Below are 12,385 nucleotides of genomic sequence, written 5' to 3' on the forward strand. Positions count from 1 at the left end.
AAGCTGCCTACTCTAAACATTTCTCAGAATATTCATTAGCTCTGGGTTTCTGATGGGAAGCTCCCATTAACGCCATTTTGAGAGCAGTTAGCCCTATTCAAAACTCTTTAACCCCTTGTTTGAAAGGTGTCTGAATTATGAGTGTGCAGTTGAACTCTTAGTTATGTGCTAATCTGGAAGTACTGGATATTTTAGATGTTTGATACAGAATAATTTCTTCTAGCGAAGTTCATAAAACATTTAAATGTCATGTTTAGCCACTTCTGTATTTTTGTTTAATTAGTAATTTCACATAAAATTAGTAAGCTTTTGTTGATATCTATAATAACTGATGCATTGTAGTGTTAAAAATATAAGAAAAGTAAAATAAACCCTTACCAATTAAGTTAAAAGATCTATGACGTATCATAAACCCTACACTTCTAGGGTTGGTTGTGAGCTACTATCTTCCCCTCTCTTTAAGTAAAAAATAATTTTGCCTTTTTCCAGCTTTTTTACCTCTTTGTATCCTGAACACTGTATTTCTGTCTACTCAGAAGATGTTTCACATGTTCATAATGTCTTTGTTACACTGATTATTATGTCACTCAAGTTTCTGCATTTCATATTTTTTCTTTGTGTTTAAATTTGTGCACCTCTTTTACCAAATCACTGCATGCTACTTGTTTTGTTCTGAAGATGTCCTGTACCTGCTTTGCCTTTTCTCCTGTTGCCTTTTTCAACTAAATGTTGTTACAACTTGAGATGGGTTGCCTTACTTGCAAAACTTTCATCTCAACATTTCACTTAAATATACAAAATTAAGTTGGTTAAAAACCACATCTCTCTCAAAAGACTACTTTAAGATGCGTTATTCTTCTAAGCAGTTTCACGTGATTGTCTGTTTCAGGCCAGATATGTTCTGAAATTCAGCCAAAGTCTTTCATTGTTTTTTGAGGACGAGAGAGACCATGTGGCAGAGGACTTTTTTTCCAATATTTTAAAAAATTTAGGTGGTATCCAGGAGAGCTTTATCATCTAACTTTTCTGGCACAGTAGCCCTTTTAGCAGAAATGCATTTTTTTCCATTACTGTTCAAATCCATCCAAATTTGGCTGGATTTTAAAACTTTAAAAACATGTTCTCTTAGGGAGATCTTGGTAGAGCTTAACACCAGAATTTCTGCAGAACCTGTCTGCCCTGAGCATCTCTGAGCATACTGGGTCTTCTGTTATGGCCAAAATTACATTTTGCATCCCCCCAGCCCTGCACAAGTCTCCTTCTCCCCCAGAGTAGGTCAAATATAATCATCCTTGTAGCATATGTGAATAAATTCCCACCTAAACAGTAAAGATTGAGTCAATTTTACTGTCCACTTTTGTTAGAGGAAGGCTTGGGATAAAAAGGGAGCGGAGACTAGTAGCAGGCAGTCACTGTTATTAGGAGAGAAGATGAGGCATCTACTGCAGATGGCTGAGAACAGTTATGTCTGGAAGTTGAATAGGAGAGGACACTTGTAGGCAGGCAATGGGGAGATGATGGAAAACTTCTGTCCAATCCTTATGCGCATGTACAACTCTGTGAAAGCATAAACTTCCATTTAGAGCTCGTGCTCCAATACCTGCATATATCAGTATGAGTGCTCTTAAGATTATAAAGATACATATATATTTATTCAAGCAAGCTGGCCCTGAAATATCTTCATGCCCTAGCTCTTGTTGCCACTTGTTATGTAAAAGATTTGGACAACAGGAAGTGTGAATTTCCATCCATGTAAAAGTTTAACTACTGTTGTTGCTTGTTGCTGATCACAATTCACATATTTTAACTAACCTTAATTAGCCTTGACTGGAGTCTTTTCTTTTTTTACATCAGCTGTTTTTAGAGTCTTAAAAAGGAACTGAGTGACTTTAAGGCTGATGTTCTTATGTCATTCAAAAGATTTTACTCTTTGGTAGTGATGGGATTAGTACAGACAATGTGTGTATGTACTCAGCTGCACTGACCTACGAGCATAGCAGTCACCTGCATTTTGTCATTGACTGTTCAACAAAATATATTGATACTTAGCATTTTCAAGAATACTACTAAAAATTGCTTTCAAATTATTACAATACAATATCAGTTGCATGCTTGTATCACTTAATTGAAGATGTTTTTACATTTTTAAAGGAACATTTTTCTAAAACTCGAATGTTCACGTTTTCTCGGTATGTTTCCTATACCACTCTCCAGTAATTAACAAGTGTGATCTTGCCCAGAAACATCATACGAGCTTTATAACTACAGAACGGTGGAGCTGTATGAAGTGCAATTTTTAACAGAACCAGGAATCCTAGATCAGATGTGTAATTCAAAACATTTTTTAATTTGCATTTGAGGGAAAGAAGTGTTATGCTGTATACTGGAGTGTTACACCATTTTCAAATTCTTTCAGAGTTCTTTGAATTTCTCAGAGTATATTATTTCAAGAGCAGTAAAATACGTCCCTTAGAAATGTTGAAAGGAATTCTATTGTATTTGATACCTAACAGCTAAATGACTACTAATAGCTTGGAGAAGAGAAGGCTCTGGGGAGACCTCATTGTGTCCTTCCAATACTTGAAGGGAGAGCGTGAACAGGAGGGGGAACAGCTGCTTATGAGGTGATAGGACAAGGGAGAACTGAGACAGGGAACTGGGGGAACTGAGACAGGGGAGGTTTAGGTTAGATATCAGGAGGAAGTTTTTCACACAGAGGGTGGTGATGCACTGGAACAGGTTGCCCAAGGAGATTGTGGATGCATTCAAGGCCAGGCTGGATGTGGCTCTGGGCAGCCTGGTCTGGTGGTTGGCGGCCCTGCACATAGCAGGGGGTTGAAACCAGATGGTCATTGTGGTCCTTTTCAACCCAGGCCATTCTATGATTCTATGATAATATCTTTCTGTATGCATATAGTTTTATTTCAGTTTATACTATTGCTACTTGCTTGTTGTAACAAACCTTAGGACTACCCTAACTTCTCCATAAAAGGAAAGTCTCCATTAGATGACTGAAACAAAATTATAAATTGATGACTTTCGATTCAAAGAATCAAAATGATTGAAATCTCTATGCTCTAAAACATTAAGCTAGATTATCATGAGTAATTATTCAAATGCACAAATTATTTTTTACATCAGCTCTTTATTTTCTGTATTAACAACTATTACTAAAATAATTATTTTTTTATTTTGAATCATTATGCTTCTGTGAGCCTTTAATAGATAAATATTCTTAAAGAAGTAAGCGCAATTGAGAGCAAATGGTGTTTGCAAAATGTTATTTATAACAGTTGAACATAAGTGGCTTTGTGCCAGGGTTAGTAAACATGCTCCTCTTCAAGATTCAGAAATGTCACAGAATCATGGAATGTTGGATTGGAAGGGGTCTTTAAAAGTCATATAGTTCTAACTTTCCTGCCATGAGCAGGGACACAAATGTTAACTGCCAATTGAAGTCAAAATTTCTTATGGAACTTCGGGATGTTATTTCAAGGAAAATTTAGAATAAAAATGACTAAATAATACAGCATTTTCTTCTTTTACATACATACTAGTGCCTAGCAGAAGCAATTATAACTGTTTTTAACAGTGTAAATAAAGGTTTTTTAACTCAAATATGTCTTACCAAATAAAAGCTAATTCTCAGTTCGGTCATTTGTAGGCTAAATAAAAAAATTATTTTCCCCTCAGATGGATATTCAGTACTTTGAATTTCTGCTTAACTTTATTTTTATATTTATAACAAATCGTTCAGGACACCAATGCTGAAGGAACTACAAGCAGTACACCTTCTATTGTTCTTCCAGAGAATGCTGGTATGCCTGATGCAGAAATCGATAAAAATCTGGCTAACAGGTACTACATTACATGCTAGCAATCTATGCATAATTTGTATAGTAATTCCAGGAACTGTTTCTAAGGATTTGCTTTGAAATGTGTGTCATATTAAAATATTATTGATGTGTCCTTGTACACAGGTAGTTCCAAAAGTAATGCCTCCTATTTATTCCCATGGAAACTCCAACAGATACAAAGAACACAATAACACTATTTGTTAGAGCAAATTCTCAGCTACAAAATCATTATTTTCAGCATAGTCACCACCATAAGCTGTGCATTTTCACCACGATTCTCTGCTCATACAAATCTGAACCAGTGGAGGTGACCCGCTGTCACCACTGTTGAAATGCACCACCCACCACCTCACTATGCTCACATCCACACTTCGGTTGTCATTCAGCAAACACTGATGAATGTCAGTGAGTTCCACTTTTTCTATGCGGGCAAATTCAATGACACACCTTTGCTTCATCCATACTTCCACGTCAGACACCTTTTTGTCAGACTGCCCCTCTGCTGCCATCTGTTACACGGAAACAAAATGTAATAGAATATATTGGTGGGCAGGTTCGAGTTCTATTGCCATACCACCATCTGCCTGATCTTGTCATCCAACATAATAAAATCGGGAGATGTTATTTTAGGAGCAGCCCTTGTAGTAATTAGATTATATTGTCTTTCCTTTTGGGTGCAAGGAATTTGGGTGTTGGAAGTACAGTCTTCTTATTAAAGAACAGTTTCTTATGTCACTAATCCTGCAAACCTAAATTGGTATCCTTCAAAATTAATGTTTATTTTCTAATCTTTCAGAATAGAGTAATTAAACAAAAATGTAAGTGAAAGTTGTGCATGTTTCAACTGACAGCTACAACTTACGAAATCTATCCTTGTGAAAGTAGAGTATGGCCTAGTGAAGAAAAAATTGCTTAGTCCTTCTGTAGGCATAAAATGGTATGTGTGTGTGTGCTCCAATCGTATATCTACTACTAGGATGACTGACAGTTTAATTCCTCATATTCAATGCATGGCAAAAGTACACATACTCTTCTTATGTCTGAATCTTAAATATTAACGTGGACACAGTCTATCAGCAATTGATGTAATGAAGTTCCCCGCCCTCCATACATAGGAAAGTTTTATTACATTGAAAAATGTTCCTTTAATAATTAAATCCCTAATTCTAGTCTACTGCTTATATATGTACATATGCCAGTAGTGCTGCCCTTATTCATATAAATATTTCCATTAAAGCAGTGAGAGCTTTGGAAAGAGATAGGACTGTACTCCTGAGCTATTGTGATAAAATATGTATCAGTTAAAAATTCAAGCAGATAACATTTCTAAGATAGATAGTTGAAAGAACGGAGTATATAACGACTAAATACAGTGACTTTTGAGGCAAATGTTTGGGTATATTCAGGTAGACAGAGAAAAAATTGCACCTTGAATTCTAGTATACATGAAATTAAGTTGCTGAGTGGAATTATTGTTATTTTCACTCTACTAATAAAGCATACTTATTAACCTGGCCTTAAACTATATGAAGAACTAATCAGAATCTATTGATCAAGATCTGTGCTATGATTTGCTTGTATGCTTCTAAAGTATGCTTCTCTGAACTTGAAGATTGTTTAAGAGTTAGAATTACAGTGCAACCATTTTAAAAAAGCATGATCTGCTGGATCATCACTTAATTTTATGAGGTATTCCCCTGGTTCTGTGTCATTGCGGTAGCCTAAGAAATAATTTTAAAGCATAAAACTTATTTTAGGAAACTAACAACTTATAAAGACTAACTTTTTCAACATACTGTATTTAGATTATTTTTATGCCATAATAGAAAAACTGCATTTTTTAAAATATAAAGGCAGTAAAAACTTTCATATGTTACCTTCAAGTCCATAAGTCTTTAACCTTACTTTTAATATGGAACAGAACTCAATCATTAAACTCAAGATTTTCTGGGAAGTTAGAGTGAAGGCAAAATGGAAATACTTTCGATTTTTATTTCATGCTTTTTTAATGCCATTCCAATTTATTTTTGAAAGTGTATTACTTAATTAATGTTTTCTCTTTTAATGTTAATATTTTGGAGGTAATAGAAAAGTAGAGCCTTTTTTTTCTAAGTGACATATTCCCATAATTTTTTTCATTCATTTTTCTCTCTAGACCTCGTAGTCCTCATAGAAGACATTCTAACCGTGCCACTAGGAATTCAACAAGTTCATTGACTTCTGTTGGTAAGAAATGATTATTCATTTAAGCTAGGACATTTCTCTGAAAATGTGACGTGCAATAAAGACATAGGTATAGAGTCTGACTCTTTTGACCACATCTTTTTTTTCCTGTGCATGCTTATTTGTAATGCATGCACTGTGAATATTAGTACCATAATGCATAGTGATCAAGAGTTTATGATCATAAGTGGCTTGCATTTGAACAGGTCCAGAGAAATTTGTATATGGTTAGTTTCACAAAATTGCTAGTATTTTAGCTTAATATTTCTAGAAGGCCAGAGATGCACAAGATTAAAATCCCTGCTGCGCTCAAAATACTGTTCAGTAATACTGATTTTGGTTACTTTTAAAACACTGGAACTTTTGCTGTCAAAGGGAACTTGTTTATCATATCGCAATAAACTTTTAATGAAAACAAGCAGGCTATCCTAGAGGAGATATTCTTCATTTCTTAATAAGAGTTCGTGCAAGCAGTATTTCCACTGTTGTACTGGGATTAACTTCTCAGCCATACAGAGAGAAGGTGCTCACTGTTCACAACAGCATGTATCTTTCCTTTCTTTGGCTAGTTGTCTTCAGGTAATACTTTCCCTAAAATTCTATAAACATCTGTAGAAGCTGTTCACACCAACTCGTACAGACAGAACCTTTCTGACAACAGGCTATATTTCTTGCTTAGTGGTAGCCTGAAGAATTTAAAAATTAGTGCTCAAATATTATTGTTTTCAACAAATTTGAAAGCCAAAGATTAAGATAAGAGTTTCTTTGACAATTAATTAAAAACTCTTCAGAAAACAATGCTTTAGTCCAAAGATCTTAAGTGTAGGTCTGCAGCATTCAGTTTTTGGTTCACGCACTCTCCTGGGCTGCATATCTAGCATGACCATAAGTGGACATAAGGAAAAGGAATTTCAGTTTTTGTTTTTATTAATCTCTAACAATGTATTTTTTTTAACAGTTGCATTTTCTGTTAGGATCTATAATTCATTTGGAAAATTCTTGCATATTTACCAAATGATAGAGATCAATTTGCTTTTTAAGTAGCTTAATAATTCTTAGGCTTTGGATATTAAAATTTTGCCTGTATTTATGCCAAGTTTAGCTTTATTGTTGCTTCTGCTTTTGTGGAAATACCTTATCCGTATGAAATACAATCATTTTCATTCTGAAGTCTGTACTTTTTTTCTATAGAAGACTTAATGGAATCACCTGCATGTTAAAACTAGTGCTAGTGTGCATAAATCTATGCCAGATTCATGGAACCTTAGCCTTGAAAAACTGGAAACACAAAACTCATGGAAAAATTGAGTATACAGCAGAAATGCCATGACTACTTGAGTTGCTGAGATGGATCTAAAGCCAATTCTGTTGTGACAAACTAGAATCTCAGAAGATTATCAGTGTTTTTGATGACCTAAAATTGAGAATATAACAGGATTAGAAGATGAGTGGGCATGAATTTTTAATTAATGGAAACTCAAAGCTTAACTTAAAGATAATTTTCATGCTGGTTGTTCCAAAGTACAGCTCAGATACATGAGGTACTGTTCTAATTCTGCCATTTTCAACCCAGACAACAATGGTCATGTAATTGATCTGGTAAATGATCAGCTACCAGATGTCAACATATCAGAAGAAGACAAAAAGAAGAACCTTGAATTACTAGAAGAAGCAAAGAAAGTGAGCGAAAGATTTCTAATGCGCAGAGGCAGAAAGTCAAGAGGCAGTCTCCCTGAGTCGCCCACAGGTAGGTATAGATTTTGAGGATACAATTTTAGATTGTACACTGGAAATCTGCAAAAGCACAAATAAGCATCTACTGTAATGCATACACTGCTACTGTATGCGTATATTTTGTTAATTTGTAGGTCAGTGTCCCTCAGCTTCTCTTCACTTTTCAGTACAAAATAGAAAATATCAATCTTGATATTTAGATTTAACAATGGAAGACAGTGTTTCTATGTGCCTGACCTGTACACTGAAGACAATGTAGCATGAAAGGAGGAAGTGTTTCAGTCAGAATCTTAAACAAACATACAAACAAAAAATCAGAAATTTGTCAAGATTTTCTGCCTCAAGTTCCTACTTGAGATAAAGATAGATAAAACGAAACTTCGACAAAACGTTTGTACTGCAGAAAACCATATCACCCAGATATAACTATTCTGGATATAGTCATAAACTAAGCTAAGTGAATCAGATCTTCACTAAAAAGAAATAGAATAAATTGTTCTGTTCTGGAGTGTCATTAGAAATAGTTTCTCTTAAGTGTTTGAGGGCTAGGACAAAATCTCATTTTGTCATTAAATAGGACTATAAATTATTTCTGAAATAATCAAAATAAAATTCTGTCTTAAAATCAGGTTGACACTTTATACAAGGAGATAAAACTTTATACATTTTTAAATTAAAATTTCCTTCTTTTCTAAATTCCTTGAGTCCTCTTGTGTCCACTTCTCTGCAGAACTCATGAAACTGAGGGAAATGAAACTTCTGTATATTAACAAAATTTATTAGTTTGTGCTAAATACATGAGATAAAGCCTACTCAGAGCTCCTACTAGTCAAGTATATCTTGGCAATTAAAATGACTGGTCAGGTTTTGGACAAATGTCTGATGATGACTATGAGATTAATGTTTTAATTTGATGATTACGAGACTAATGTTTTAATCTTACTTGAATTTTAAAAATTCAGAAACCATAAACTTAGAGAGTAAAATTACTTTCTTATTTTTTTCTTTGTTTTAATGAAGCTGTTTCGCCTACCCTTAGTCCAAAAGTTTCACCAGTAACATCTCGGAGCAACTCTCTTACTCTTCCTATTCCGTCAGGTAAAAAGTTCTATGCAGCTCAAATCATATATAAATAGTCAATGAAAATATGTTTAGAATTTCCTCTAGAGAATAAATTAGTCTATAGATTAAAGCATTTACTTGTGAATATGACAAAGTTCATTAAGGCTTATATATTTACTTTTATACTTTTCTGTATTATATTGTACTCCTGTAGTGCTGCTTCTAGGATACAGGGGTTTTTTTTACTCTTTTTAATAATAGAATGTTGCTACATTTTGAAGATCTTTCACTTCTCATACTTCAGGTTTTATTTTTCTTTTTAAATAATATTTTATTATATTTTGTTCTTAGCATGCTATATCTAAGTGTGTGTATATGGATTTGCTAATGTGCAGTATTCAAATTTTTGAGCAAAACCACCAGGATTTAATTATGCTTTAATTATATGTGTCTTTGTAGGGTCTGATGCATGTACAGGCACTAGTGTTGAGTCAGTATCTCCAGTTCAGGTAAGAACGAGCTGAGTATTCTGCACAGTAACCTGATTATTAAAGTACTGCACATACTACACTGTCCTATTCATCCCTGAGGAAAGTGAGTGTTTTCAATGCCTTTTTCTATGCTAAAGTGAGATTATTGGTTTTTCTACAAATTTAGGAATTAATAAATGCTAATTCTGAAGTCTGAAATCCATGATGTAGTAAGCATTGAAGGATCATAGAGAACTGTGAAGTATATTAAATGGAAAAAGATCCAATATAATCCTAATCTATGGAAAAAGAAATAGTTTGTAAGATTACTTCATAAATAAATGGAACAATGTAAAAATAAAAATAAAATTATGTATTAAAGGTCATCCCTTAATATCTATACCCAACATTGCAGCATAGATGGAAAGCAAATCTTGTAAGACAAACAATTTTTTTTCCTTACCTTTTTTGCTAGAATAACAGAACTTTTAAAGAGGATGACAGGCAAACTGCAGAGGTAAGTGCTTTATTTGGTGTTCTAAAACTAAATCTGTTTTTTTCTGACCACATATACAAATTATTTATGTGACTAAATATACTAAGAACTGTTTGCTAAATGAACAGAAAAGGAATACTCAACTAAGGAAAAAAAGCATACTTAACTAAGAAACTGCAAAGCACCAAAATATACTGGAGGAAAGCAGTCTACAGCTGTGCTCTGCATCCTATCATTCACACGTTTTAATTCATGCTTTATCTAATTAAAATAAATATGCTGAGTAACTTTAATTCTAAAGTTAAAATACCTACTTCAGCTACTTCAGTGTATGCTTCTGTTTCAGATGGATGAACTCTTCTAGACCTCTTTAGTTGAGCAGAAGAGGTTACCATACTTAGTAGTGGGTACTGCTGATAAGGTGTTACGACTTCATGTTGCTATTTGTTGAGCAGTTTATGTGAGTGCTTTCTAATTTGCTTCAGGTAGCATCACACGGCCCTTTGAAAAGATTTTGTCATGAGTGGATTAGGCAATACTTTAAACACGTAACAGCAGAGTTTTGGAGCAATAACTACAAAGGGGAAGAGTAGCAACATACTTGGGTCAGACCTCCCAGTGGAGTGTTTGTTGCCTTAAATTACAGACATAGGTGCTTTTAGCAATATTACAGATTCTGTACTGAAGTAGAGAAGGAATAAGCAGTTGTTCTTTTGTCAATCCTTATGGAGACTGCAACCAAATTATAATCTGTTGTGATATATGCAGAGTAAGATTCTATATAGTTTGCATGCATATATTCTGTACAACAGCCTCAGTTGTCCCTGTATCTTACTATATCACAGTGAGAATAGGATGACTAACATACCTTAACCATACTTCCTTAGCCCTAAAACCTGTAATAGCCTTATATTTGGCTGGTAGGACTTTTGCTCTTAAAGCTTCATGATAATGAAGTCCTGTGCACACACTAAAATGATGCAAATTATTTATCTCAAGTAACAATAGAATAGAAGAAAGATAGGGTATAGGTTGGTGAACAGAGTAATCAAGTAGATTTTAATGAAATTTTTTGGCAGTATTATATAGAATTAAACACACTACTAGAAATGGAACTAGATAGGAACATGGAGATCTGACAAACATACGGAGAAGTTACAGTATGTTCTTTATATTTGTGTACAAGCCTAAATTTTTTCTCTTGGGAGATGAGGAACAAACAAAAAGATAAAACAATCAAGCCAAGAAATCTAGAAATTCTATAAGATCTGGGATTAGAGGCATATACTCAGGCAAACCTTACGTTAGGATGATCAACTTATATTAAGATGATGAGAATACTGATTATATGAGGATTTCTAGAATGGGGAGGATATTATCTTAAAGATTCTGAGAAGAGATTCCCAATTCGTTTTTTTTCAAGTGCACTTAAAAATTATTCAGCTGTTAACAGCACATGTTTAAAAGCAAACATCAATGTGAAGGAAAATGACCCTATACAGGGGAAAAGAAAATCACATTTTTATTTGTGTCCCTCTACTTTCAGAATGTTTGCAAAGGATTAATGGATCGCAGGCTGAATGATCAAAGAAAGATTTCTCAGGGAAGGTTGGTTCCTCGTTCTGCTGGTTTTGAAAACCCCAAAGAAAAACTCTCTGAACAAAAAGAAAATTTTGATCCATGTACGCATGTAAATACTTTACCTAAGTGCTCCCCTTCAGGTAGTGATGGTGGCAGAATGTCTCTTAACACTTGCTTGAACGTCTCTGAAAATGAACTCGGAAAATCCTTCCTCAAGAAGGCAAAAGAAAATGATGTTCCTTTAAGAACCTATCTACCAGGACCAGGAATAGGAAATATAGACTCAAAGCTAAAAAGTCCTGTTCCAGAAATGAGGGACCATAAAGTTTCTTTTAAACCAGAATTTAAACTGTGTGGGCTGCGTCCTCCTCTACTACGAGCTGTATCATGGGATAGTTTAGAGCCTGGACAGAAAGATAAAATACCCATAAAGTTACCATCTGAGGAAGATAAAAGCTTTATTGTTGGTAATAAATCCAGCAATCAAATAAAAGCATTCAAAGACCTCCAAATCCAAGTTCAACCTGTTCGGATGCAGAAATTGACAAAACTCAGAGAGGTGAGTCCTGATTGTATCCTGCTTTAAACTTATTTTTGTATCTTACTGAACTTTCAACTTGCTTAGCCTTATTTTCATCATTTTAAGAAATGTACACTAATCTAATGGGTAGCAGTTTTAGCAAAATCAACATGATATTGTCATATTTTTCCTTTGCAACTTCAGTAAATTGTAACCTATAACTAAATGCCATGGAATTACTTTGTTTCCTAGTTCACTCGCAATATGCATCAACTGTACTATTATCTCTTCAGTATGCACATGTGCTCTTGCACATGCATGTTTTTGCCCTCAGAAATAATTATAATACGAGTGTCAAGCAAACTAATTGTTTTCATTACGACAAAAAGGTGAGTATAAATCACAGTTTCTCTTTTTTGCATAGTTTACATGAACTATAAAC

The 12,385-nt window shown here is 34.2% G+C and overlaps 1 protein-coding gene across 23 annotated transcripts in view; it reads left to right on the forward strand.

The window, feature by feature from the left end:
• The window catches only part of MRVI1 (murine retrovirus integration site 1 homolog), a 63,379-nt gene that overhangs the window by 31,500 nt on the left and 19,494 nt on the right, over positions 1-12,385 (forward strand). For all 23 annotated transcript variants that reach the window (XM_019615353.2, XM_010710941.3, XM_010710940.3 and 20 more), the window contains 7 exons: positions 3,758-3,858; positions 6,013-6,083; positions 7,654-7,827; positions 8,835-8,912; positions 9,336-9,385; positions 9,822-9,863; positions 11,389-11,982. In XM_019615353.2, the coding sequence (XP_019470898.1) occupies positions 3,758-3,858; positions 6,013-6,083; positions 7,654-7,827; positions 8,835-8,912; positions 9,336-9,385; positions 9,822-9,863; positions 11,389-11,982 (1,110 nt within the window). The remainder of the gene's footprint in view (positions 1-3,757; positions 3,859-6,012; positions 6,084-7,653; positions 7,828-8,834; positions 8,913-9,335; positions 9,386-9,821; positions 9,864-11,388; positions 11,983-12,385) is intronic.

Source organism: Meleagris gallopavo, chromosome 5 (assembly GCF_000146605.3).
Source record: "Meleagris gallopavo isolate NT-WF06-2002-E0010 breed Aviagen turkey brand Nicholas breeding stock chromosome 5, Turkey_5.1, whole genome shotgun sequence".
NCBI lineage: Eukaryota > Metazoa > Chordata > Aves > Galliformes > Phasianidae > Meleagris > Meleagris gallopavo.